The 26,520-nt window shown below is 62.5% G+C and overlaps 1 protein-coding gene and 1 long non-coding RNA gene across 5 annotated transcripts; one reads left to right on the top strand and one right to left on the bottom strand.

Annotated features, from left to right (window-relative positions):
• Positions 1-2,995: 2,995 nt before the first annotated feature.
• TRAF4 (TNF receptor associated factor 4) lies at positions 2,996-19,909 on the bottom strand. Its single transcript, XM_044994098.1, has 7 exons — positions 19,712-19,909; positions 7,635-7,686; positions 6,108-6,212; positions 5,843-6,004; positions 5,280-5,441; positions 4,982-5,137; positions 2,996-4,812 (listed from the first exon to the last, which is right to left on the bottom strand). The coding sequence occupies exons 1-7, from the start codon at positions 19,852-19,854 to the stop codon at positions 4,180-4,182; spliced, it is 1,413 nt and encodes a 470-aa protein (XP_044850033.1). The 5' UTR covers positions 19,855-19,909; the 3' UTR covers positions 2,996-4,179.
• Positions 19,910-20,113: 204 nt separating this feature from the next.
• Positions 20,114-23,651, top strand: LOC123353179. Of its 4 annotated transcripts, none has more exons than XR_006574421.1 (4): positions 20,114-20,780; positions 21,122-21,643; positions 22,318-22,458; positions 23,512-23,634. It is a non-coding gene; the product is annotated as an uncharacterized LOC123353179 (long non-coding RNA). The 4 variants fall into 4 exon arrangements; XR_006574424.1 differs by having other exon boundaries at positions 21,301-21,643; XR_006574423.1 differs by lacking the exon at positions 22,318-22,458 and having other exon boundaries at positions 23,512-23,651.
• Positions 23,652-26,520: the final 2,869 nt, after the last annotated feature.

Raw genomic sequence — 26,520 nt, forward strand, 5'->3', positions numbered from 1 at the left:
GGTTGCATCAACCCCTTCGGGGGTGAGGAGGCCTGGGGAGTCCAGAGCGCGTGGACTGCCTGGGGGGGCCCACAGCAGAGACAGACGTGCTAAGGCTCAGAGAGGTGCAGCTCCAGGAGGTGGAGGGGCCTGACCCCAAGCGTGGACCCCTGAGCACAGCTGTCGCACTGAAAGGGGCACCCCCCACGGGGCCACGAGTGGGCACCGTCTGTGAGTCTGTGACCCTCCCCACTCTCTGCGCGTGGGCAGGGTGGTTGCAGACAGGGGGTGGATGTGCTGCTTGGGCACGGTGCTGGCAGGTTTTCTTTGCATCCCACACAAGAAGAAATGTACATTTGTGTCAACAAAAGCTCAAAATGCTGCAGCCCCAGGCACCCTGCCAAGACGAAGGGCCTGTCAGACCCAGTCCCTGAGCTGCTCTGATGGTGGGACTTGTGCCCAGCCCTTCAGCTTTCAGTCTACCCACCCACCCACCCCCATCTTGGGCACCCATCAGCTAGAAAAATGCTATTGCCACCAGCTGCTAGGCACATAGCCAGGGGGATGGGGATGGTGGCAGTGGGGCAGTTTTTCCGTATCACATAATAATGTTTAAATGTTATTGGGCACCTAATCTGCGAAAACATCATCACGGCACCTAAAGGGCCAAAACAGAGTCTAATTGTGCCCAGTTGGCAGAAAGCTTCTCAATACCATTTGTAGTGCAAGTGTGTACTCAGAATAGTCCTGTTCTGGGGAGTGGGGGAAAACGTTTCACCCCCGTTGATAGTTTGTGCATTTCCCTGAACGTTTTTACCTTCAGTTAAAGCACAATTCTATAGGCCCAGACCAGCAGGAGCGTGTTTGTACCTTGTAATACATCAGATTTGTCACTACTCACGGACTGGACTGATTTGAGAAGTTTGGCTAGCTGCTAGTTGTAGGAAGTTATGCGGATGAGAGCCCTGCCCCCCAATTATAAAACCTATTTTTGATGTTCTCTGCGCAGCCGGGGAGACAAGTCTAACGCACACACGTTACAATGGTAACGATCTTCTTTCTGAACACAATGGTAATACACGCAAACCTCTTACCTACCCGTCAGGGAGCGCAGTGGAAGGGCTGTAGAACGTCTTGGATGAACATGGCGTGTGAAGAACAAAGTACTCGGCCGCACACGGTAACTGACAAATGGCTGAATTTCTCCTTTTCCCCCCATATCGGAATATAACGATCGGACTGACATTTCAGTGTAGTCTACAGAGCGGTATAAACAAGTCGTATGAAATTTTAGCTTGTACTGAGTTCACTAGAGCTTTTGATGGAGCCTGTTGTACAACTAGGCAAATATCTAGATGAGCTGTAGCTCTGCGTCCGCCTGGCCGGGAACCCCTGCACGGGACCGTCCGATCGTCTCGCTGTGACCATGTCTGTGTTCTGGCTCTTTGCCCTCAACACTGCTCAGCCTGGTGGTGGTGGGAGCAGGTTTATAGCCAGCCCCCAGCTGATTTCTTCCCCTCCCAAGACCAAGCCAAGTTATCACTTTGTACAAAGTGCACGGGGGGGGCCGGGGGGGAGTGTTCACCTGGAATGTATCTCCCCAGCCTTCCCCTGACCTGACCCCCCCAGCTCCCAAGCCCAGGGCTGTGAGACTTGCCCTTTGGGTCCACCAAAAGGGACGCGAGCTGCACCCAGGCTGCTTAGAGGTAAACGTTCACTGCGCTCTGCAGTCCAGAGCCAGGCACGTGGGCTTGGTACCTTGGACTCAAAGGGGGGGGGGGGGGAGACACTGGTTCTGGGCATAAGCAAGAGCTGCTTAGCCTGGGTTAGCCCTGAAGGACATCTGGGCTTCTGTAAAGTGCGAGCTCTGTGTTACCTTTTGGAACTTAAGACTAACTCCTTCCTGCACCTGTGATCACTCGCTTTAACCCTGTAAATAATGCTCTGGTTGCCGTTTCCTGCTTAAGAAATTCTCATGCCATTGACGAGGGCTGGCTGTGTACCTGACCAGTTCTTTCCGTGGCTGACATACGTGTCCATGGGCACTGTACGTGAAGTCTGTTCTGTCTGCCTTCGCCACGTCTTCAAACGCTTCAGTGCACGTTTGTGCTTTCGCCAAGATGTGTCTCTTCACGTTTGCTTGCAGAACGGCATCGTCCATGGAATCGCCAAGTGCCGCCCCTTGCCAACAAGTCACTACATCATTCACAAGGCAGCTTTCCCTCTTCCAACAGGGCTGACTGAGGCACCACAGATGACGGCTTCCACGAGCCATCTTCCACCCGACCTCCCCACATCACCCTGAAATTCACTGCACAATGCAGGGGTCCCCTCTCAAGGGGGTCACTGGCAAATTTGGTTTGACTCCTCCATTTAATCAACAGCGTTTGCAGTACATTGTTTGGTCGTACACAGCGCTGGTCCAGTCTGGGCCCAAAGCGTGGCCTCTATCTTGTGTAACTTCCATTGCCACGGCAGGAAGCAGGGGACAGTTGATATAAAATAGCAGCTAAATAACTGATTAAATCTCTCAGTTCTACAGCTACTAGAATCATAGAATCTCAGGGTTGGAAGGGACCTCAGGAGGTATCTAGTCCAACCCCCTGAACTACATGACACCTACTAGCTCGTACTACCATGTAACTATGGGCTTTGGCATGAACCCAGGGCCAAGTACTACAGGAAACATCCATAAAGTCTTGGAGGCTAAATATTTTCCAGACTGTCCAGAACAGGCTTATCCGGAGCACACCGTTCTATCATCAACAGTATTCAGCAGCTTGCTGGCAAGTGGGGTCACAGCTAGACTGTTCTGCAGGTGGTGGCCTGTTGGGGGGGGACTGGCTTTTCGGAGGGGATGCCCAATAGCATTTCGACATTCCGTGATATAGAAACGCTGCCTCTCCCTGCCCCCAGGGGCTCCCAGCGCGTCTAGCCGGTGGGTTACCCGAACTCATTCCTGGCTCTGCCCAACCCCGGAGGAGTGAGGAAGGAAAGGCAGCAGGACCAAGCCTGATAAATACAAGAAGAGTTTATTGAAAAAGTGTGAAGGCAGCAGGGCCGGGGCAGCTCCGCAGCCAGGACAATAAATAACAGACGCCCCCCCACGGAGTGAGCGGCATGGAAGACTCCCTGGCAACAAGACACATGCAGCCCCGCCCCGCCCGCAAGGGAGAGGCTGGGGCCGGTGCTCACAGAACAGGGCTCTGTGTGGAGGGGTCCCTGAGGCAGCAGGAGGGAGGCAGAGCCTGGGGGCCCTGCCGGTTCCTTGCTGCTGGGGCATCAGGCTCTGGCTGTTCGGTGCCTCCCTGTGGGGCTTGCCAGAGCACCGAGGGGCTGGTAGCTACAAGGGGGCCCCTCACTGGGGCTCCCTGCTTAGGGCTTCGTTGCAAAGGCCTCATGGGAGGGGAGGGGCGGGGGTCCCTGCCCCGCTCCATGGCTCCTGTGTAGTCCAGGCGTCTCTGGGGCCCTTGCTAAGCTGCAGGGCCCAGGGGCGAGTCCTGCCCCGGGGGGGGGGGGCAGCCTGCAGGGAGCCCCGGCCTCGGCCCCTCCAGGCACTGTTTGCTCCTCAGGAGGGGAGGGGAATGTGGTCAGGCCAGCTGATTGGAGGAGAGCTTGGGTCATAGTGGAGATCAGGTGGATCCACTTTCTGCCAATGGGGTGGCAGCTTAGAAGCCCCAGATCCCAGCGGGTGGGGCCACTGCCAGTATCTGGACAGCATGGCTCTTCCCCTCCCCCGCCATGGGCCCCGCTCCAGGGCTTGCGGGTGGTGAAGGGGGGCTGGGGAACAACCCTGCCCCACAGAGGCTGTTTCACGCTGGTGGGGCGCAGGCTGCGGGCAGCAACCACCAGCCTGCCTGGGCCCGTGACTGTGCTGAGGCTGGAGACCCAGCCCCTGGGAACGTGTCTCTGAGGGCAGGGCCCGCTCTCCTTCCCACCCACTGTCTGCGGGGCCTCTCCCTGCACCCCGCGGCCAGCTCTAGCCACGGGGCCCAGGGCGGTTCCAGGCCAGGGCTGCACTGGCTCCAAGCCAGCTGCAGGAAACCTGCTCGCGTGGGACACTCCCTGCTCAGGAGGGAGCTGCCAGGCCTCTGGGGCGGAAACACCACGAGGGCCCCAGGCTGCTGTGGACTGCAGTGACGGCTGGGCTGAGCCACACGGCCCCCGGGTAACGTCTCCATGCCACGCCCAGCCCCAGGCTCAGGCCAGGATTCGCGGCGGGATCTCCACCGAGGCCTTGATGAAGACTGTGTTGTCCCGCACGTAGTTGCGCTTCTTGATGTCCTCGTGCGAGATGAACTTGGGGTACCCGAAGCCCAGGGTGCTCTCGTCCAGGGAGCTGCGGGAGGCCCCCGGCTTCTGGAAATTCTTCCAGTTGGGGTCAGGGTTGAAGGTCTCAGTGATGTGCTGGGGCTTGGACAGCGAGGGGTCGCTCTGGTCCAGCAGGGAGAAGGTGACGCGGTAGGAGAAGGGCCACTCCAGGAGGTTGTCGTACTGGCCCGGCAGCACCCGGATGTAGACGGACAGGTGGCTGCCTTCCCCGCTGCCGTTCCCGTTGAGGAACACGGACACCTGCAGCTTGTAGCCGTACCGGTGGGTGTAGAAGGGCGGGCTGAAGAACTCGTAGTTGCTGCGCACTTTGGAGTCCTGCAGCTTGCGGGCGTAGTCTGCGATCTTCCAGATCAGGACCCCGTCGCTGCTGACCGACAGCTCCTCCATCTCCTGCCGCAGCTCCTGGATCTCCTGCCGCTGCCGGCTCACCAGCGAGCACACCATGCCCAGATGCACCTTGGTGCTCTCGTCCAGGTGCCGGCTCATGGCCAGCTTGGGGCACTGCACGGAGGAAGGAGCAAGCAATCACTGGAGTGCAGCACAGGGAAGGGGCGGTGCTGGGGGGACAGCGAGACCCAGGGGGAGGGAGCTCCAGCAGCAGCCTGGGCGCGGGGGGGAAGCGCTGGCTCTGGCCAGGCCCAGCTGGACGGGGGCAGCAGGCAGCACTCACCCGATGTTTGCAGCCAGCGTCTTTGAAAGGGCACAACACCATGGCTGTGCTGCAGTTCTCCTTCAGGTGCCCGGACAGGTCTTCTCGGGCGATGCTGGGTGTCCCGCACTGGTTGGGGCAGGACACGGGGTAGCGGGGACACTGGTACTGGTGATTCTGGGGGCAGAGGGGGAGGCGCTGTTAGCTGGAGTAACGCTGCCCCGGAGACCGGCTGGGCCCTTCCCCCAGACCCATTCAGCGCAGCAGCTGCCTGGGACCACACCCGGGCCCACCCCCACCCCCCAGGGCCCTGCCTCACCTGGATGGTGTCAAAGACAAACTGCTTGGTGCAGTAGGGGCAGGGCTGGGTGCGCTTGGGGCAGTCGGCCAGCGTGTGCTGGGACAGCAGCCGACGCATCATGCGGGCCCCACACTTGTTCTCGCAGTACACGCTCTCCTGGGGGCAGACGCCCTGGTGGTTCTGGGGGGACAAGAGCATGATGAGCTGGTGCCAGGGGCCATCACCTACAGGGCCACCCCTGCATCGCCCCTGCCCCCCGGGGGGACGTCCCCGCACCGCACCAGGGGACCCCGTGGGGCCGCCTCCACACCGCCCCTGTCCCCGCGAGGGTCCCCAGCACCCCGCACCAGGGGACTCTGTGGGGCTGCCCCCACACCGCCCCTGCGAGGGTCCCCAGCGCCCTGCACCAGGGGACCCCATGAGGCCGTCCCGGCATTGCCCCTGCCCCCGTGAGGGTCCCCAGCTTTGCCCCTATCCCTGCAAGGGTCCCCAGCGCCCAGAACCAGGGGACCCCATGAGGCCGTCCCGGCACTGCTCCCGCCCTTGCGTCAGCCCCCGCGAGGGTCCCCGGCGCCCCGCACCTCGTAGGCCTCGCCGGTGAAGTCGCTGGCGCAGAACTCACACTTGACGCGGCGCTTGGGGCAGTCGTGCTGCAGGTGGTCAGGCAGGTCGCGCCGGCTCAGCTTGATGCTGCAGCGGTTGGGACACGGGATCACATTGAAGCCGCACGTGCCGAGATGGGACTGGCGAGACAGGACCGTGAGCTGAGTGGGGTGTTGGCACGCGCGTCTGTGTCTGGCATCACAGCCCAGCGCCAAGCCCACCCTCGCTCCCCCTGCCCCTCACCTGCAGGTGCTTGATGTGCCCGCTCCAGCGGCAGCCCTCTTCGCTGTGGATGCAGCGGATGGTGAGGGTCAGCACCTGCGCCTCCAGCTCGGGGTCCGGGTAGATCTGGGGAAAGGGGGAGAGAGACCACGGGACTTTCACCTTGGGTCAGAACAGCCACCCCCCAGAGCAGGCCCCAAGCAGGGGAGTCCCACGACGCTGGCTGGGGCAGGGCATTCCTGGCGAGGCCAGGGGGAGTCCTGGGGCCCAAGGCAGACAGAGCGAGTGTGGACATGTCCCCTGCCCCTCCCCAGGTGTTGGTCTCCCCTGCTGGCCCAGTGTCTCCAGGACCAGGGTCCTGGCTTTGAGCCTCCCCTCCCAGCTGCTCCACGCACAAGCATCATGGCTCTAAATCCAACTGCCCTGAGAGGTGCCCGCCTGAGCCACTGGGCTGCCTGCAATGCCCTCTCCATGAAGGAGAGGCTGGACGAACCTGCCTGGGAACCACTTAGCTCAGGGTTAAATTAACCCCCTCTCCTCGTGTCCAGAGCTGGGCTAGCAGGGGCTGCAGGTCGGGAGTGAGGGGCACCCAGGGCTGGGTTAGCTGGGGCTGCAGGTCGGGAGTGAGGGGCACCGCAGGGCTGGGCTAGCAGGGGCTGCAGGTCGGGAGTGAGTGGCACCGCAGGGCTGGGCTAGCAGGGGCTGCAGGTCGGGAGTGAGGGGCACCGCAGGGCTGGGTTAGCTGGGGCTGCAGGTCGGGAGTGAGGGGCACCGCAGGGCTGGGCTAGCAGGGGCTGCAGGTCGGGAGTGAGGGGCACCACAGGGCTGAGGGAAGGAAGTTTTGACAGCACCTGCCCCATTAGCATTTCTCTTACAAACCAACCCACGGGAGGGGAGGGCAGGGACTGGGTCTTGGCTCCAGCCACATTCTCCAAAGGGCTGGAGGAAACAAGCCGGATGCCCAGGGTCCTTGCTGGGCCCAGGAGCTGTGGCTGGACGTCCGCGGATCCCCAGCCCATGGTGCCCTCCCCGCTGCGGGGCGGAGCTGTTTCCTGCTGGCTGGCAGGGGCTCTCTCGTGCAGCCTTTCCTGGGAGAGGTGCCAGTTTCCCAGCGGCTGCACAAAGGGCTCTCTTGCCTCAGAGCAGCGTTGGCACTGCAGCCTGTGCCAGGGTTGTCAACGCGCAATCCAAGGGCTGGCTGGGCAGGGAGGGGGGTCCCTGTCTGTGACCTGGAGGCTTCAGCCAGGGCTGTTTGCCCCCCAGACTCACCCCAGGGAAGGCACAGGCCGAGGCCGTGTGTGGGGAGGGGGGGTCCACGCTGCCAGTTCTGTGGGACCTGATGCAGGGTCCCCCATGGGCCCCGTTGGGGCGGGGCCCAGATAAGCTCGGTCCAGGCTCGGATACGGAAGCCCTGCAGTTACAGCCCAGGCCGCGGGGAAGGGGGAGATTCGGCTCCCCACGCGCTGGCTGACCTCCCTGCGGGACGGCATGGCCAGGCCCTGACGGGGCACCAAGCTCCCCTCCTCGTGGGCAGGGTGGGGCTCTCACCTTGGCGTAGTCAAGGGGCAGCTGATCCTCTGGACACTTGAAGACGCCTTCACTGCAACAGAAATGAGCCAAGGTCAAAGCTGGGGGGACAGCAGGGCTCCCTGGGGGGCAAAGTGGGAATTTTCTGTAGTTTTTTTTTAAATAAGCCCTCTGTGTGCCTCAGTTTCTCCTACATGGCACGTCCCCCTGTACGGGGAAAGGACGAGGTTTGCTCTGAGAGCAGGTGAAGACACAGAGGTGTGTGCGTCACCTCCCTGGCCTTGTCATTTGAAGTGTCCCAGCCATGCCCGACGCCCAAGCTCCCCCCACCCTGCGAGGGACACAAGTGAACCGAATGCCCCCTTCTCTGCTCAGCCTCCCCTGGCAGCCTCTGGGGCACATGGCCCCACAAGCTGGCCCCAGAGTGGCTGTGTTCTGCTCCACCAGAGCCAGCAACCCAGAGCCCAGGCTCTGCTCAATGCCACCAGCGCCATGGGGTGAGTGTCAGCTCCTCTAACGACCCGCACACCCCTCTGGCAGTGGCTCCTGGGCGGGGGGGGGGAGGTCGCCACCCACAGCTGCCCACAGGCACCACCCCTGCAGCTCCCATTGGCTGCAGCTCCTGGCCAATGGGAGCCACAGAGTCGGCGCTCAGGGTGGGGGCAGTGCACAGAGACACCCCCACCCCCCCGGACGATAGGGCCGTTCTGGCCACTTCTGGGAGTGGTGCAGAGTGAAACCTGGCAGGAAGCTGCCTTAGCCCCACTGTGCTGCTGGGGGTCTCCGGGGGCCACCTGCTGCCCCCTTTTAAATCGCCCGGGGGGGCAGGTGAGGCCAGGAGATGCTTTGGGGAGGCAGATGGGGCCAGGGGAGAGACCTGGCCCAGAACATGGGTGGAGCCGGGCCCCTGGGCCCTGAGTATTTCTGGAGCGTGGGCACCTCGCTGCCCCCGGGAGGAAAGCAGGGCAGATGCTCCCAGCCCTGGGCCTTCAGGGCTCTGCAGTCCAGGACCACGGCCCAGCTCCCAGGCTGAGGAGCCTCATTGTCTGGCTCCAAAGCCCTCTGCAGCCAGGTGCTAAACGCCTCCCAGGCTCCATTAGAGGTGAGAAATCTGCCCCCGCACAGCAGGAGCCGGGATTCCGCCCTTCTGCAGCTGCTCGCCAGATGTTGGCGGGGGGGAGGGAACGTGCTGCCAGGCAGCCCGGGGGCTCCTGGTTTCCAGGAAATCAGCCTCTGACCCTGGGATGGGGGGAGGGGTGCACAGCTCAGACAGGCCACCCCAGCGCCCTCCCCCGCGGGTGAGCCCTGGACTGAGAAGGGTCTGGGCACGGGGGGGATGGACCATGTTCTCCAGCCTCCCACCGATCCCAGGAGCCTGGACACACAGACTCAGCTGGGAGGGCCAAGAAGGGAAGGAACAACAGGGCCCTTGTGGAGCATCCGCTGCCCCATGTGCCTCGCCCAGCAGCCCAGGTGCCCCCGCGTGGGGCAGGTGGCGGCGGCGGCCTGGGGAGCACCCAGCAAACAGGGGGTGGGGAGGCAGGCCAGGCGAAGCCGGCTCCGGTGAGCGCCTTCCCCACAGCCGGCCCCCTCCCCCCCACCTGGGAGCACAGCAGGCTCCCCCCAGAGCTGCCCCTCGCCCCCCCCGGCCCAGGCCCACAGACACCTGCACCCCGCGGGAGGGAAGGGGAGTCGCTGCTTGTCCACTGATCAGCTTCCGGAGACGCCCAAACCCGCGCACGGCACCCTGCCTGGGTCCCTCTCCGCAGCCAGCCTGCGTGGGGCCGGGCCGGGGCCTGGAGGTGCCCTGGGCTCCTGGGCCCACAGCACAGCGGTGCCTCTCCCAGAGGGCACCTGAGCCTGCAGCCAGCACCGCTGCTTTCTGCGGAGCCACTGCCCGGATTCAGGGCTCCCCCTCCTCAGGAAGCCGTGGGCCGGGAGCCAGGCAGCTGGACTTTCCCAGCCCATCCTTCAGGCTTCTCTGCCAAGGAAACGTGCCCCGTATCTGAACCTGCCCCCACGCGCTCCAGGCAGCTGGGCTCAGCTCCAGATGTTACCCCTGAGCTCATGGAGCCGGCAGCAGCCGCAGCAGCGAGCACTCAGCCCCCCAACAGAGCCAGCGCTGCCCCCCCCAGCCTGTGTGCGAGGCGCAGGCGGAGCAGGCCTGCCACGGCCCGGAAGGCAGAGGGGCCTGGCTGCAGCGAGGTGGGGGGCAGGTGCCACAGAACACTCAGCCCCCCGAGCTAGTCTCCCCCGGCCAAGCCCTTGCCCCAGGCAGGGCCATGGGGAGCAGGGGCTGCACTCCAGGCCCCAGTCACACCCCCGGATGCAGCACACCCAGAGGCCACCTTCCCCGCAGGAGGCCAGGACGTGTTCAAAAGGTGGGGCTGGCCCTGGCTGCCTCCCCCAGAAGCGCTGTGGGCACAGCTCCAAGCACACAGCTCCCGTTAGGCCAGGCCGGGTCCCCGCAGGACAGAGCAAGGCACAGCCAATGCCAGGCAGGCAGTGTGAACACCTTCCCTGCATGACAAAGGTCAGTTACCCAGTGGGTGTCACGCCCGCAGGCAGCACCTCCCTGTGAGTCACTGGGGCAGGGTGGGAGCGGCTACATCAATTTCCCCTCCCCTGCCAGGCCCGGCTCCCCCTGGCACAGGCTGGATTGGCACATGGAGCCCCTGGCACCCCTGCGGGTCCCAGCTCCAGACCCCGCACAGAGCCGGGCCAGTGATCACTGCAGCAGGGGATTTACCTGGCTCTCCCCCCCCCCAGCTCAGCCAGCTGCTCCTCCCCTCCCCCAGTTCCCATGGCCTCCTCTCCCCCTCACCAGCTGCTGGGAGCGTTACATGAACCCCTGATGGAAATAAACAGAGACTCCGGAGCACGGCACCGTATTCCTCGCAGTTCGAGCGCCCGCCCACTGCTTCTGAGCCCCAGGAGAGACCGAGGGAGGCCAGAGCAGGGGGGCTCCCACCTGGCCCCTGCACAGATTAGGGGTTTTATCAAGGCCCATGAGCAGTGATTTCTGGCCCCAGAAATGCCCCCACCCGCACTGCTAGCAGATGCTGCCTCCTCCCCCAACAAATCCCCCGCTGGACAAACAGGGATGGGAAGGGCCCGGGAACAGGTGTCCCTCCAGCCAGGCTGCCAGCTGCTGCCCGCCTGGGATTCCCAGCATGCTGAGACTGCAGCAGTCGCCCCACTGAGACCAACAGCTGCTGCCATCCTGGGCCAAGCACACCAAGAATCCCACTGTGCCTCGGCCAGCCCCGGCAGGCAGCAGGCCCCTGCCCAGTGCCGCTCCAGAGGGAGCTGAAGGGGTTGCTTTGCCTGCCCTGGGCTCCCCCCTGCTCTGCCAGCCTGCATGCGGCCAGCCCCCCGGAGCAGCTCTCTGCCCTCCCAGGCACTGAACAGGGAGCTGTGGCTGGAGGACACCAGGACCCTGACCGGAGGCCCGATGCAGAGCCCCATAGCGAGTGGTGGAGGGGCAGGGGGCACCAGCACGGGCTAAGGGCTCGCCGCAGAATCTGCAGCTACGCCTGGGCCAAGGCAGCGCAGAAAAATGCCCCTTTGCCCTACAGTGAAATCTGCTCCCAAGCCAAGGCCAGAGGAGCCAGACACCGGGGCCAGCCGAGCCCTTCCCTGGAGCCAGCGCTTCCCTTCCGCCCGGAGTCACCAACACGCAGCAGCTCCCTGGCCCCACTGGGACCACCAGGAGCTTGGCTGCACTTGCCAGATTCTGGAGAACCCTGAGCATGAGGAGACGGAGGCTGGGGGGCCCTGCCCTCGCCTCCCCCTGCTCAGGAACCCTGGTCCAGCCCAGCTGCACAGTGCCCTGCCTCAGGCTTGCAACGCAGCCAGTCCCACCTGCCTGCCTGCGGCGACAGCGTCCAGCAGCGAGGCCTGGGGCGCGCGGGCACAGCAAGAGCGCAGGGAGGCGGGCGCAGGGAGGCGGGCGCAGGGAGGCGGGCGCAGGGAGGCGGGCGGCCGCTCTCCAGGCACGACGGGGTTACATCTCCGGCAGTGCTAAATCGCTCAGCCAGAATTAAGAAGCTGCCAGACGAGAAGAGCAGCACGTGACCGTGTGTTCCCAGGGGCCTGGCCCGCCAGCAACATGCACAGGAGCCAGGAGCCGATCGGGCAGGGCAGGCAGCCACAGTCACTCACCCTAGAACAGACCTGAACAGCAGCTGTGCTGAACTGTGCTCACGGCAACCAGAACTGCCACACCTGGGACCATCAGAGACCCCCGGGGCCCCGGGCACCCCACGGCCCTGCCCGGGGGAGAGGATACCCCCCGTGGGCACAGCCACCCGTCACAGCCTGTAGACTCCAGGACTGCCAGTCTGACCTCCTGCACAGCGCAGCCCCCAGAACCTCACCCCCCCCACTCCTGTAACAGCCCCGAGCTCTGATAATCATCAGTCCTGCCATGAGGGCAGGGGGCTGGACCAGACAACCTCTCGAGACCCCTCCCAGTTCTACAATTCTGGCTGAGTCACTGACATCACGGTTTAAAGTCTTCAGGTTACAGAGAATCCCCCATTGACACTAGTTTAAACATGCAAGTGACCCACGCCCCAGGCCGCAGAGAAAACCCACCAGGATCTCTGCCAACCTGACCCAGGGGAAAATTCCTTCCTGACCCCAGATATGGGCGAGACCCACCAGGCAGACACCTGGGAAAGAATTCTCTGTAGTAACTCAAAGCCCTTCCCATCCAGTGCCCACCTCCGGCCATTGGAGGGATGTGCTGTTGGCAGTCACAGGTAGGCAGGCCCATTGTACCACCCCCTCCACAAACTGATCAGCCTCAGTCTCGAAGCCAGGTGGATGTTTCCCCCCCCTAAACTTGTTGCTGGCCAGTTTATATCCTTGTGTTCACCTTGGCGCTTACCTCCAACACCACCTCCCCGCCCTGGCCCAGAGAGCTCCCCTGGACACCCAGGCGAGAGCACACGGGGCATTGGGCAGAGACGCCGCCCCAGCGGGAGGATTCAGAGGGTGCCACAGGGCAAGGACGGGAGCAGCAGCATTTCATCCAGACTAACCAGGGCCGGAGGGAACGAGCAGGGGGCCAAGGGGCAGCTGTGGAGACAGGGCGGTGCTTTTACTCACCCGGCGGCGCTTTGGGTCTCCGGCGGCACCTCGGCGGCAGGACCTTCACTCGCTCCGTGGGTCTTGGGAGCATTTCCTTCAGTGCCACTGAAGACACCCGGAGCGAGCAAGGGCCCGGAGCGCAGCCGGGTGAGGGATAATTAAAAAGGCGCCAAGATGCTCAGTGGGGGAGCGGGCGCTGCCCCGTCCCCCCCAGCTACGCTACTGGTTTCCCTGCCACCTGAGCCCAGCGCCGCAGGCCGAGCCCGCTTCCCTGCGCGGCCCTAGGCTGCCCAGCTCCGTTTGTCTGGGCGCCTGCCGTTCCTGTGGGGACGGTTGCTGGGCAGCGAGGGGAAATAAAGCCCCAGCCTGAGCAGCAGGCTACCTGGAAGCAGGGCACTCGCCAGGGAGCAGCCAGCGACCTCCACACCCCTGATGGTGCAGCGAGGAGCCAGCTGTGAAATGGAACCTGGCCTCCCTGCATGCAGAGGGGCCCCCCGGGGACGGACCGTAGGCAGAGCCGAGCCTGCACTACAGCTACGTGAGAACGGGTCAGACAGCAGCTCCCACAGCTGGGCATAGCTCAGACAGCGCCCGCCTTGGCTCTGGCCTGGATTCCACACCCAGAAGAGGCGACTAGGGCGAGGATTATGGCAGACAAGGGTGAACAAGGCTCCTTGGAAAGGCTGGCGCAGGCTGCGGTTGGGGGGAGCCTGGCGCCATGCTAAGCAGTGGGGACAGGCACATGGCCTAGGCTGGCTCCAGGCAACCCGGCGGCTCCAGCAGCATATTACGCTCCTACCCCAGGGCCGTGCACAGAGCAAGGGTTAACCAGCACAGAGTGGAGCAGGCTGCAGGTCCCACACGGGGAGAGGAGAACTGACATAATCCCCAACAAAGCCTGCTCACTCCAGCACTGCTGGCTGGGCAGAGAATGTGCTGAGGCAGCAGTTTGGGAGTTCAGTGAGTGAAGTCCTTGCCTTTGACCGTCCCTGAACACTGTGTGGTCTGAAGGCTGGGCTGCCCAAGGTGTGTGTGTGTGGCGGGGGGTGTCACAGCACCCTCACCAGGACCCTGCTCCGTTCCAGGCGCTAGCAGCGAGCCGCGGGTGCAGCCATGCACCCTGCCCAATGAGTCAGACCCGAGCCCACACCCCTGGCCACACCACGGGGGCTGCGCGGAACAGCAGCCCTGGAGCAGGGTCAGCACCTTCCCGAGGGTCCACAGAGACCCCCTGAGGCAGCATGACATGTGAGAGCCAGAGACTGAACCCAGGAGTCCTGACTCCCAGCCCCCCTGCTCCAATCCAGTAGATGTCTCCCCTCTTCCCTCCAAGGTTAGAAATCTTAACTCGAGCCAAGAGCCGGATGCAGGCCTCAGGCAGCATCAGTGCAGGTGACCCAGGGAAATGTCAGCTTCCAGCTGCCCCCAGCCACTGCCCAGCCACCCCCTCCACAGCACCAGAGGGTGGAGGGAGCCTCCCTTGAGGAACCCCCAGTTTTGCACAAATTAGGTTCCTCTTGCCTTCATGTGGCACTCGCCTGGCTCCTCCCAAGAGCCAGCTGCCTGGGGGACTCTCCAGCTGTGCTCAGCGGAAGAGCGCCCTGCTGGAGGGGTCGCCCCCCTGACTTAGCAGAGTGGGGCTCGGGTCAGGGGCTGTTGAATAGGACCATCGGACAGCAGAAACAGACCCAGTTTGCAGGATTTACAGAGGGCTCGGCTCCTTGGTGCAGCCCGAGGCCTGGCCTCACTCTGCTCCCGGCCCTGTACCAGCTCGGTGCCGAGCAATCACAAAACACTTTCTGAATTCCTGGCTACGCAGCCAGCCCGGCAAGGTTCAGCTGGGCAGGACTGGGCCTGCCCGGCCCCCACACCACCAGGAGGGCAGAGCGCCATGGGGGACGGGGAGACGCTACTCTGAGCCGCAGCCAGCCCTCGCGCTGTTAGCCCTATGGCAGCTGTGAGCAAAGACTGGAGCGCATTCCCCCACACCTCCGAACAGCCCAGCGAGCTCGCACACTCCGCACCAGCCCCTTTGGGGAGTGGGGCCACGGGGGGAGCACATTTCCCATGGCCAACAGCCCACCAGTGTGGGGAGACAGCAAGGCACGCGGAGCCCAGCCCTGCTGGCAAGGGGACGCTGCACCCCGGGACAGGCTCCTGCAGGAGGGTGCTGACGGGAAGCCCAGGTGCCAGGGTAGCACGGTTTCTCGCCCTACAGGAGATCTGGTTCTGAGGAGCCCATACACCTTGCGGGCACGAGACCACATTTTTTTGGCTAGCAGCATCCCTAAGGGCCACACGTGCTCTGTGCCTCCTCGAGCTCCCAGACAGCAGCCAGGCAGCAAGCCCCCCTCACAACTCAAACCCGGGCGGCCGAGGGCTCCTGAGAGTAGGGACGAGGGCTGGTCACACCATGCTGGCATCGCGGATGGACACGGGTAGCTTGCCAGCGCCAGTCCTGGCACGCTGGGGTGGGAGGCTGGGCTGGAGGAGAAGCCTGTAGGTCTTTCAGAAGGGGAGCAGGGGAACATGCCCCAGTGATTGCAAAGAGAAGACCTCCCCTGGGTCAGTGCCGAGGTAGAAGGCGCTTTCAGCCCCAGTCTGTACTGGTGCCAGTGGACACCTCGACATGGACGATGGGCCTGGCTCAGCCAGAGCCTCATCCACCGGGCTGGCCCAATGCTCATGGCAGCACCAGTAGTGCTGGGCCAGGAAGCATCAACATCTGGGTCTTCCCCGTCCACCATTGCAGGAAATGCTGGGAGGACTTGCTGTGCCTATGGGAAGACCCCACGTCCCTCAGCGCAGGGCTGCAACCCCTCAGGGGCTGTGCCGGCTTTGGCATCAGGGCTGTGTGGGGTCCTTCCTCGGCGGCACATCTGATGCTCCCCAGGGTGCGAGGCGATGCTGGCCTGGCCATTCGGAAGGTTCTGACGCTCGCCACCTGGGGGCTGAGGAGACCTTTGTGGACAGTCCCAGACGGTGGAGTTTCAGCCTCATGAGTCCAGAGAAGGATGAGGATGCTGAGTATCTGCTGGGAACGTGGGATTCTCGCAGACAGAACAGGCCCCGATTGTGCCCATCGTCAGGGGAACCAGTCTATGGAAGGAGGGCCAAGCCCTGGGGCTTGATGAGGGTCTATGTTGAGGGGGGGGGGGTAACCAGAGAATTTCAGGCCACAGTTGCCCTCAGCCCATGGAGGTCAGGAGCACCGAGGTTCTGAAGCCGCTTAGTCTGAGCTAGGAACATGCGGGTTGGACGTGCGCCAGGTTGGGTCTCGCTGCCACGGGCATTAAACAGAAACTGAGACGAGTCACAGCCCCCCTCCCATTATGCCCCCGTGCGAGGGCACAAGGTGCACACGCAGCCTTGACAGTCACGAAAAACCAGGCCTCATGGGCGAGGCACATGCACCCCTTTAGTGGGATCCGTGCTGACTGGGTTCTACTCCAGCTCACAGGCACCAGTGCCAATTTCGGGCTCCTCATTACCAAGCCGGGGTTTAGTTAACTCTGGGCAACGCCGCACAGACTCAGGCTGCTGTGCTGGTCAGTGGGCCCGGGCATCCGTCACAGGGAGTACGACCATGGCCCGGGGGCCAGCAGTGAGTCCTGGTACCAACCTGTGCCCTAGTCCTCCCCGATTCCCACAGACACTCTGCACACCAGAGATCCCACAGCTGCCGCTTTGCACTTGCTGACAGTGGAGTCAGACACCAAGGAGTTAAACACGAATCATTCCACACAAACACAGACCTCAGAGGGGAGGGGCTTCCTTCGCCCCCAGCCCTGCCCTGAGGGAGGGGGGACCGCAGCCCCCCAGACAGGGAGCTACAGGCTGCTGGGGTGTGTCAGGCTGGAGAACATGAATGAATCAGACCCCCGAGGGCTCTGCTGAACCAGGCCCCAGCCTGAGCGCCGGCGCCAATAGGCTGAGCTGCCTGTCACTCCGCCAGGCCTCATTCAGGCAGACAGCCTGAGGACTGGCTGGTAGCTGGAAGCACTGGCTCTGGGAGTGCTCAGAGGCGCACTCCAGGCTTCCCTGGCAAGGCTGGGGACAGCTGGCTAGCCTGAGACTCCGCCTGCCCAGCAGGGGAGGGGGGACCTGGGACAGCACATGCCAAGCACTGGCAGCAATTTGGCAATTCTAGTTTCACGCCCAGTCTCAGGCTGTGAGCTGCGTAGCTGCTCAGCGACCAGAGCAAAGCTGCTGCCATGGGCCAGAGATCCCCCACAGCAGGGTTTAAAAGCTGTGGTGTGGACGGGGCTCAAGCACCAATTTGAAGACTCTGCTTTTTAAGTCAGTGTTGCAATTGCTGAGCGCCAAGCTGGGCTGGGGCTGTTGGGATTTATTTCAGCCCTTGCCGGACTTCCCTCATTTGACACTTCTTTCCCAGCAGTGTCCCCAGCACAACAGGCGCAGGGATCCTGAAAGCCCTGGATGCACTGGGAACAGGACTCTGCCCACTGCCACTGCATGGGCTGCTGAGCCCGCACTGCCTCTATCCCCCCTCCCCTGACCACAGACCAGGCCTCTCCTAACCCAGTGCACAGCTCCCAGCCCTGCCCACACCTGCCGCTGCTCTATTGTGATCTGTATCACTGTCCTGTCCAGAGCCTCAGTCAGAGGCCAGGCCCCCGCTGGGCCAGGCGCTGTACATGCACACAGCCCAGGTTCTCAGCAGGGTCTGCCCATTTCCAGGGGCTTGCTCACTGCAGCAGACCCTGAGAGAACACTGCAGCCAAAACCACCACATGGAACCCAAGGGTCTGGGGCCAAACAATCCTATGGGCCTGCAGCAGGGCGGGATGTAGCCTGGCTGAGCTCTGGCTTCTCAGAGAGTTTCCCCTCTCTGTGCTCCACCTTCAGACCCCACTTCTGCATAAGGTGGCTGTGCTACCCTGCCCCCCAGAGGCAGGGAACCCGCTGGAGGAGGACCCAGGGTGGTGTGGAGCTGGGGAAGCAGCTGCTGAGCTGGGCACATAGCCAGCCATGTTTGCAGAGTCCTTCCCGCTGCCAGGCCATGTGGGACAGGCAGAGAGGGCTGCGGGGGGGGGGGGGGGGTATCGGGGAGGGATGCTCAAACAAACGGTGGCAGGGGGCAGAGAGCAGAATGGCGCCACCACCCAAGGCAGAGTCAGTGCCTGGAACACACCAGAGCGTGAGGCTGCCAGGACTGAAGGGTTAACCCCCATCCCCACAGACTGAGCCCACGGCAAGGAAAGGGGCTTCCTGGGAAGCCAGCGAGAACTCAGAGCCAAGAGCAGGGCAGCCCCCAGCTAGGGCCTGAGTGACAGAGAAACACGAGTCTGTATATCCTGGGCAGGGGCCGCCTGGTCCCAGTCACCATGTGGAGAGTGCCTGGCTTCTCGCTCCGCAAACGTGGGGCATGGCTCCTACCACCACCTTGTGCGTGGGCCAGGGCAGGGTGACAACTGGGACAGCCCCACTGTGGCCTTCGCAGTGCAGGGACCCAGCCTGGAAAGCTGGGGGGGGGCGGGGCTGCCATTACCCACCGGGACCCCCTGCCGCTCCTCGCAAGGCTGGGACTGGGAGTGCTCCCCGGATGGGGCAGGACTGGGCCAGGCCAGCTGGGAGCACCAGGAGACGGGCCCGGGCCAGGCAGCAGCTCCCAGCACTGCTACACCCTGGTTCCTCCGCAACCGCTTGCGGGAGCCGGCAGCCCGGGCGGGCAGGAGCAGCCCCGTGGCTCGGCGTCCGGGCCCCCAGGCGCAGGTGGTTGTCAAGTCGGGCACCGCCTGACACTTGGATCTCAGCCCCGGTCAGCTCTGCTCCGAGCCCGGGGAACGCCCCGCCCAGCCCCAGGCTCGCCGGAACCGCGGCTCCCCCGGGGCCTGCCCCGCACCTGCCCATGGCACGTCACGAAAGCAGCGAGTTTCGGCCCCACCTCCCGCAGCAGCCCCGCCCGCCCGCGGGCTGCCCAAGGCCGGGCCGCAAAGCGCCGGGCCAGCCGGGCACCAGCCGCAGCGGAGCAAACCGCCCCGGGCAGGAGCCGGGCTCGTCTCCCCGCTGCCCCGGGCGGGGGGCTTCGCCCTGGGGGAGCACCGAGCCCCGCGCGGTCCCAGCGGCTGGAGCGACCCCGCAGGAGACTACGCGGGGCTCCCCCGCCTGACGTCACAAAGGGAACTCTGACATCACAACCCCCCGCTGCCCCACAGAGGGTCCCGCGAGCCCCGGGCCGGGGGCTCGCCAGGCCAGCGCGGGGCAGGGCTCGCCCCCACCCCGAGCCCGAGCGAGCCCCGCCAGCCGCACCTGAGGAACTCTTGCAGGGCTCGCCCCCACCTGAGGAACTCCTGCAGGGCTCGCCCCCCGCCCCGCGAGCCGAGCCCGAGCGAGCCCCGCCAGCCGCACCTGAGGAACTCCTGCAGGGCTCGCCCCCCGCCCCGCGAGCTGAGCCCGAGCGAGCCCCGCGAGCCCTACCTGAGGAACTCCTGCAGGACTCGCCCCCCCCCAGCCGAGCCCGAGCGAGCCCCAGGAACTTCTGCAGGGCTCGCCTCCCCCAACCGAGCCCGAGCGAGCCGAGCCCAGCCCGAGCGAGCCCCGCGAGCCGCACCTGAGGAACTCCTGCAGGGCTCGCCCCCACCCCGAGCCCAGCCGAGCCCAAGCGAGCCCCACCTGAGGAACTCCTGCAGGGCTCGTCCCCCGCCCCGCGAGCCGAGCCCGAGCGAGCCCCGCGAGCCGCACCTGAGGAACTCCTGCAGGACTCGCCCCCCCCCTCAGCCGAGCCCGAGCGAGCCCCGCGAGCCGAGCCCGAGGAACTTCTGTAGGGCTCGCCTCCCCCAACCGAGCCCGAGCGAGCCGAGCCCAGCCCGAGCGAGCCGCACCTGAGGAACGCCTACAGGGCTCGCCCCCCCCCCCCCGCCCCGCGAGCCGCACCTGAGGAACTCCTGCAGGGCTCGCCCCCCCCCCGCCGAGCCCCGCGAACCGAGCCCGACACCCCCCCCCGCGAGCCGAGCCCGAGCGAGCCCCGCGAGCCGCACCTGAGGAACTCCTGCAGGCAGGTGTCGCAGAAGCGGTGGCCGCAGGTGGAGACCTGCACGGGCTCCCGCATGGCCTTGCCGCACAGCGGGCACAGCAGCCGCCGCTTCGGCTTCTCCAGGAACTTGTAGTCGAAGCCGGGCATGGTGGGGCCGGCGGCGCCGCTCGCCCCGCGCCTCCCGGGCACCGACTGGGGCCGCGCCGCTCGGCGGCTCAAGGTCCAGCGGGCGGCTCCGCCCAGGCGGGCCCGGGCTCCGCGCGGTCCTAGCGCCCGCCCTCTCCCCCCCCCCGGCCGGGGGCTCAGGGGCCTTCCCCGGCTCGGGCCCGGGGGTGACGCCACAGCGGCTGGCGGAGCCGACAGGGCTGCGCCCGGCCCTGCCCCGTAGCCAGGTCAGCACAAACTTCTTCCCCCAGGCGCTGGGGCAGGGCGGGGGCGCTCAGGGGGCGGGTTTCACAGCCCCCGTTTGGCTGGCAGAGGGTCGGAGTCCCGGAGCCAGGCCAGGGACACCCCCCGCCCCCGGGGCCAGAGCGCCCCTGGCTCCCTTCCTGTGCAGCAGCCCATGAGGAAGCAGCCCAGTGGCCGTGGCCCAGGCCTGGACAGCAGGGGAGCCCGGTTCTGTTCTAGTCTTGGCTCTGCCACATGTTCACTGGGTGTCCTTGGTTGAGTCACTCACACCCTGTGCCTCAGTGTCCCCTGCTGGGGCTGTTTACTTACCCGTGCCTGGAGGAGTCATTAGCTCTGGTCTGACTGGGCTTCCCAGTGACTAGTGGGTGCGGTGGCCACACTCCCAGCCCTAGAGAAACAGGCCCAGCAGTCACTGGCTCACCACCCAGGTGGGGGGGAGGGGCGATTACCTCCCTGGGTTGTTTCTCCCTGACTAACCCTTTCCTTTCTCAGAACTGAATCGCTCCCAGTACCGGGCTAACCCCCCACCAATTTCCTCTCCCAACTCAGCACTGCCACCTAAACCCTGGTCTGGGCACATGGCTACAGGCAGGGGAGAAGGGCGCCATCTAGCGAGCACACCTGTGGCCTGCACAAGTTATTAAACCGTACACATCTGGAGCAAGGTGAGACTACCTGCAGTGGTTCTCAAACTATGGGGGCACCAGGAGTGCCTTAGAGTTGCTGGGGCCTGGAGCCAAAGGGCTTCAACCATGGGCGGCAGGACTAGGTTACAGGTCCCCTGCCTGGGGCTGAAGCCCTTTGGCCTTGTGCCCCCCCCAGGGCTAGGGGGCTCAGGCTTCAGTCCCCCCCCCCAGGGCTAGGGGGCTCAGGCTTCAGTCCCCCCACCCCCCAGGGTCTTGTAGTAATGTTTGCTGTCGGAAGGGGGTCGCAGTGCAATGAAGTTTGAGAACCCCTGCGCTAGACAATCCTTTTCAGGCAAATACGGTGCTGCGTGTCTCCCTAGGCTACAGGCGTGGGGCAGACGCTCAGGACCTAGAGAGCACAAAGATCTGCAGTGACCCCTGTGGCTAATCTCAAACAACGGTTTTGTGCGCTCCTGAGATCTATACCTCCACCCCCACCGCAGGACATTTGCCCCAGTGCTGACATGGGCAAAGAAAAATCCTGGTCCCTGTTTTTCAGAGCAAAGAACTTCCGATTTCTCTCCATCACTCTCCATGCAAATCCTCAAGACTCACAGCTTAGCCCCTCTTCCCCTCCACTGGGAGTGGATGGGCAGCACCCTTGGGGGGCCCCGCTCGGACTGCACGGCCAGCAGGCAATAGCCTTCCTGCCCAGCGTCTCACCTGTTTCTCAAAGCGTTTGGAGGGAGGATAAGACACAATGAGCAGAGCCAGACTAAAGCTACCACCATCCAGCCTCTGCTTGCTGCTCTCAGAAACCAAAGCGGCCTGTAGGAATGTCCCTGTCCCTGGAGGCTGGCAGAACAGGTCCAACCACCGTTTGCTGCCCACCGGCTGACAGGGTGAGCAGCAGGTGTCTGGAGTCTAACCAGGCCGCGCGCTAGTCCTTGTCCCATTGAGGGTAGCAGTTGCTATGGTAACTTTTGGGTTTCGTTTTCAAATAGCAAATGGAACACGGGAGGGATTCCTGAGGTAAATCCCCATCGTGATGTTTGCTTCTCCCCAAAAAGTCTTGTTCAAATTAAGATAATCTGCCAGGGTCTGCCTGGTGGGAGCAAAACCCAGCCCCCCTGCATTTGCTAGAACCAAGGCCAGCACAAAACTTGAGGGGTGCAGGCTGCAGCCCCCATACACAGCCCGGGGGAATGATATCCCAGGGAATCAGGCTCTGTGCTAGCAGCTTAAGCTGCCACATGCACGGTCTTGCCCTACCTGCTGTCGAGCAACTGGATATATGATAAATGGGTTAAACCAATGGGGGCCTCCACATTTAAAAGAGGATCTCTGCCAGTGCATGCCAGGAGTGCACCGAGATTCCTCTCCAGCAGACTGGGCACCAACACGACTGGAACTGCAGGCCCTTCACAGCTCTGGCTGACAGTGTGCCGCTGGAGACCAGGCCTTTCCTAAGACGACAGGCAGGAAAGGTTAACAGACAGGCTTTGTAAAGGCAGGGAGTTGGTGGCAGCATGGGCTAAACTTTAACCAGCAGGAATTTGCTCCCTCACTTTCCCAGAGCTCCTGGAAACTGAGAGATTAACCAGGGGTGGCCGTATGAGAGCAGGCTGGGAAATGCCATTAGAACACTGGACACATCTGGAGTTTGTTGCTGTCCCACCCGGTCTGGCATGCTGGGTACATGGCCCATGGCGTTTGGGTAACTATTCTTCCCATTCAGCTTTCTGGTAGCCATAAACCTCTTCAGGCAGGGAGCAGGTCTCAGGGGAGCTGAATCCTTCCTGGTTCTGCCACTGAGTCACAGCATGACCTTGCGTCCTTAGGTGCCTCTTGCATTACCGTTCAGCCAGTGTCGGGGAAGCCAGATACAATGGGATTAGCCCCAAGCCCTCCGATAGCATAGATGGCTCTTAGCCCTTTTGCTTACAGAAAGAATTCAGATAAGGCCTTAGCCTGTCCAAGCTTTAGCTCGCTTTGGGAACACAGTTAGGGGCCTGTCTGCACACAAAATGGACACGTTGTTCAGTTGGCACTGGAGTTGGGGCCTGGCTTTGAAAGCTGGTCCCATCCCACCAGGCCGGCCAGAACAGGGTAGAACGTGCTCCTCCAGCCATAACTCCACTTAAACCATCTCTGCACACAGCTTTAAAACAGGGATGGGGCTCTACCCGCACTGTGGCAGTGCCACGTGGCGAATGGGGACAGAACTTCGCTAGCTCACAGAAGTACGTACAGCTCCATTAATGGAGGCCTGCGAGCCCTGTGGGACTCTCAGATGAAAGGCGCTAGCAGGCTACAGAGTCATTATTTCTATTTATTGCACTTTGATGTTTAAAACTACTCAGCCTCCTAAGCCCACTGCAGAGAGCATTTCTGACTCATTAGCTAGTGGGAACACAAAGTCATCAGAAGGAGCTGGCTGGAGAGATGGGACAGCCTGGAGTGAGGAGTCCCTGTCCCTGCCATGGGGTTTACAAGCAGGAAAGATCACCCCATTTCAGAGCCTGACCAGTATCGGCTATTGTGTCTCTCTGCCTCCCTCAGGCCCAAATGCCTCTAGTAACTAGAAACACCTCAAACATGGGCAGTACATGACCTCACTCCAAGCACCACCAGAGCAGCTACTGAACTTACAACCTCCTCAGCTACCCTGACATACCACTCCCAGACAGACAGGCAGTTACCCTACACCCAGTGCCCTCAACAGCCCGTCACAACCCTACTGCAAACTCTCTCTCTCCCCAACTTTCAGCTGAGAATGGAACAAAGCGGCCTGGAATTTCACCAGCTCCCTAGGGATTTTCTACTTCTCGAGTCCCTCCCCTCCCTCTTCCTGATGTTACCATCCCTTCACACAGAAGAGATCGGATTATGGAGGCCACTCCACTCCCAGGACATGCTTAGGAGAGCTACAGAAACTACATAGTCCCGCTGCCTCTGAGTCGGTACGCCAAGTGATGGGCCTTCCGCTTTTCTTCAGGAATGTGAAGACTGCACAAGATCTACCTCAAGCTGGAGCGAACAGGAGGGAAATCGGGTGCCTCGGCAGCCTTGCCCTTTGCAGCATCATCTCCTGAACGTGTTATTTTTTCTGGCCATCCTCCGCTCACCAGGGATAGCTGAGGGACGGTGCCGCTCTGGAATAGTCCCGTGGCTGAGCTGTCCTCTTCACCAGGACAGGGCCCATCTCTCTTCCTCTATGCACTCCATGGCGGTGGCCCCGTGGAAAGTGCTCTGGCTTTGGAAGCGAGCTGAGAGCAGGGGGTGCACACGAAAGGGGTACGTGCACTTCAGTGCCTGTGGACGTGGGGCTCCTTGCCCTGGGCTGGGATATGTACTCTAGCCCCCCGTTTCTCTACACACAGGACTACGCACAAGCAAACAAGCCGCTGATAGGATACGTCAGAGCTTTCACTAGGGGTGGCATGAGCTTGTGCGGGGAAACAAAGCACAGACTTGAGGAATGGAATGGCCTGTTAGCTCCGGCTGTTGTGCCTCAGGCAGGGAGGACGTGTCTCAGCCTGTAGTTTCGAGAGCTCTATTGTTGTTCTGGGGCCTCTTTGTTTCTTTTCCGAGCTGGGTCACAGTCCAGTATTAAAGTATTCAGATGACCTTGCTGAACTCTGGGGCTTCAAAGATTAACTCCAGTGCTCAGCAAATACCAACAGTGGCTGTGAATTCCTGCTGGCTCTGACCTTAGCCTGGGACTGCAACACCCCAAACTCCACACACACCAAGGTGTGACATGAGTAAAAATCAACGGGGTGAGGAGGCCACACATCCCAGTTTGGCCGGGACAGTCCCTTTTTTAAGCCTTGTCCCAGCTGTCCTGACTTTTTTGACAAAACTGGGCATTTGTCCTGTTTGCTTTTGCTGCCTGATGATCTGTTGGCAAGGGCAAACTGGACAAATGCCCAGTTTTGCCAAAAAGTGGGGTGTGACCCCCAACAGGGCGGGAGAGCAGCAATGCCAGCCCCACACGGGAGGGAGGGCTCAAGAGAGTGGCTCGGACTGGGTCAGCCCCAGGTGGGTGGGCAGCAGGGAGGGCTCAGGCCCAGGTCGGCCCCACGCACAGAAGGGAGGGGGCCCTGTCCCATGCAGTGTCCCGTTTTCCCTTGGGAAAACAAGGTCACCCTACAAGGGAGGTTATTGGGGCCTTCCCCTCTGGCAGCACATGGTTAATGAGTTGGCTCCTTGCTTCATTACAGTCCATAATGCTGCCGTCCCCCCATGGACTCTGCTGAGAAATGGCCCTTCAGTAGGCCATAAACCAGCATCCCTCATGCAGTAAAAGCCCCAAAAGAGGCTCCTGAAGTGGAGCTGGTGCCAGGGGATGCCGTGGCAGGTACTTGGCCTTGGGGAGTTGTTTCTTGTTTCACTCCAAGGGGACATAGGAAACAAGGCGGCTGGTGGAGGACTTGCCAAGGGACTGGTTTAAGGTGGATTTCTACTCAACTCAACCATACTTTATTGGCAGAAGCGGCTGTACAAGTGCTGCCAAAGTGAAGGGCCGAGACCTTGTGCTGTCAGAGGCAGACATGGTTCAGCAGGTAGCTGCCCTGCCTAGGTTACAGAGTCACAAACCCCCTGTCCAGTGGCCAGTACTGGCCAGTTCTGACCCTCTGGCAAGTCTCTCCAGAGGCAGGACTAGCATCTCCCTCGGGGAAGGCACCGTTTTCCCTCAGCCCTGGGTCAGTAAGCAGACTGGCCAGGCTCTCCAGAGGGAATCTCTCACTTGCGCTTCCACTTTGGAAGTGCCTCCCTGGACTCAGGGTGGACTTGGGGGCTGACTGAGAGAGGTGCTGAGCACCCAGAGCTCCAGGTCAGGTCGGGGGAGCTGTACGCACTCAGCTCCTCCGGCAGCCCTCTCCCTGGGCTCTACAGAACAGAGCCGAGGCAGGAGATGGAGGTTGCTAGCTGGTCTGAGGAGACATTGGCAGGAGGATGCTATTCCTACAGGAGCTGGGGCTGCCCTACAACAAGAGGTCTTTGCTGAAACCATTAGCCCAGGAAGGCTGCGGTGGTTCTCTTAGCCCTACGAGCACTGCAATCCCCTTGGTTAAGGGTTGCCCTGACTCTCGATCCTGGATCTGACTGGGGGCAGAAAACAAGGGCTCCTGGCAGCCTCACAGTACCTACCGGAGGGAGAGGAAGGGCAGCTCATCCAAAGCAGAGGGCCATGAGACAGGCTTACCCGGCACAGCCAGGTACGCTCCACTTTCGTCAGCACCGGCTTGGAACCGATCGAGAGCCATTCCCCACAGCGAGCCCTGAATTCTAACTCCCCAGGTGAGCCACACCATTCTGAGGGCTAGAGAGATCCAATGAGGCTGTGCAGTGATCTGATCTGCAGCCCCTTCGTGTGAATAGAGCTTCCAAAGGCAGCAGAGGGGGACGGCACAAGGCAAATGCCAAGAAAACAGACACCTTTGAACAACAAACAGGACTTTCTGGTGGTAACCGAGCGCCGATTCTTCCCACCTCTGCAGAGGACAGCACCAGGGAAAGGAGGCCTCGCTCTCCTGGCGGAACACAAGCTAGAGAGGAATGTCCCAGTCAGGTCACCGCGCAGCTCCCAGCGCTACAGGGGACACCGTTCCTCAGCCTCTCCAGAGCCCCAGTACCCAGTGGGGACAGGAAATGATCTTTCATCCTGCAGTCGTAGCAGCCAGACACCACTGGAGCCTGTCAGCCACTGCCAAGGTTTGCCTCAAATCAAACAAAGATCCACAATGAAATAACTAAGCCAGTGAATCTACCA

This window comes from Mauremys mutica, chromosome 19 (genome assembly GCF_020497125.1).
Source record: "Mauremys mutica isolate MM-2020 ecotype Southern chromosome 19, ASM2049712v1, whole genome shotgun sequence".
Classification (NCBI taxonomy): domain Eukaryota; kingdom Metazoa; phylum Chordata; order Testudines; family Geoemydidae; genus Mauremys; species Mauremys mutica.

Coding starts and splice junctions, on each gene's coding strand:
- TRAF4 (XM_044994098.1), bottom strand. CDS start 19,854: ATGCCCGGCTTCGACTACAAGTTCCTGGAGAAGCCGAAGCGGCGGCTG. Junction 6,005..6,107: donor GGCACATCAAGCACCTGCAG/GTGAGGGGCAGG, acceptor CTGTCTCGCCAG/TCCCATCTCGGCACGTGCGG. Junction 5,442..5,842: donor TCACCGGCGAGGCCTACGAG/GTGCGGGGCGCC, acceptor TTGTCCCCCCAG/AACCACCAGGGCGTCTGCCC.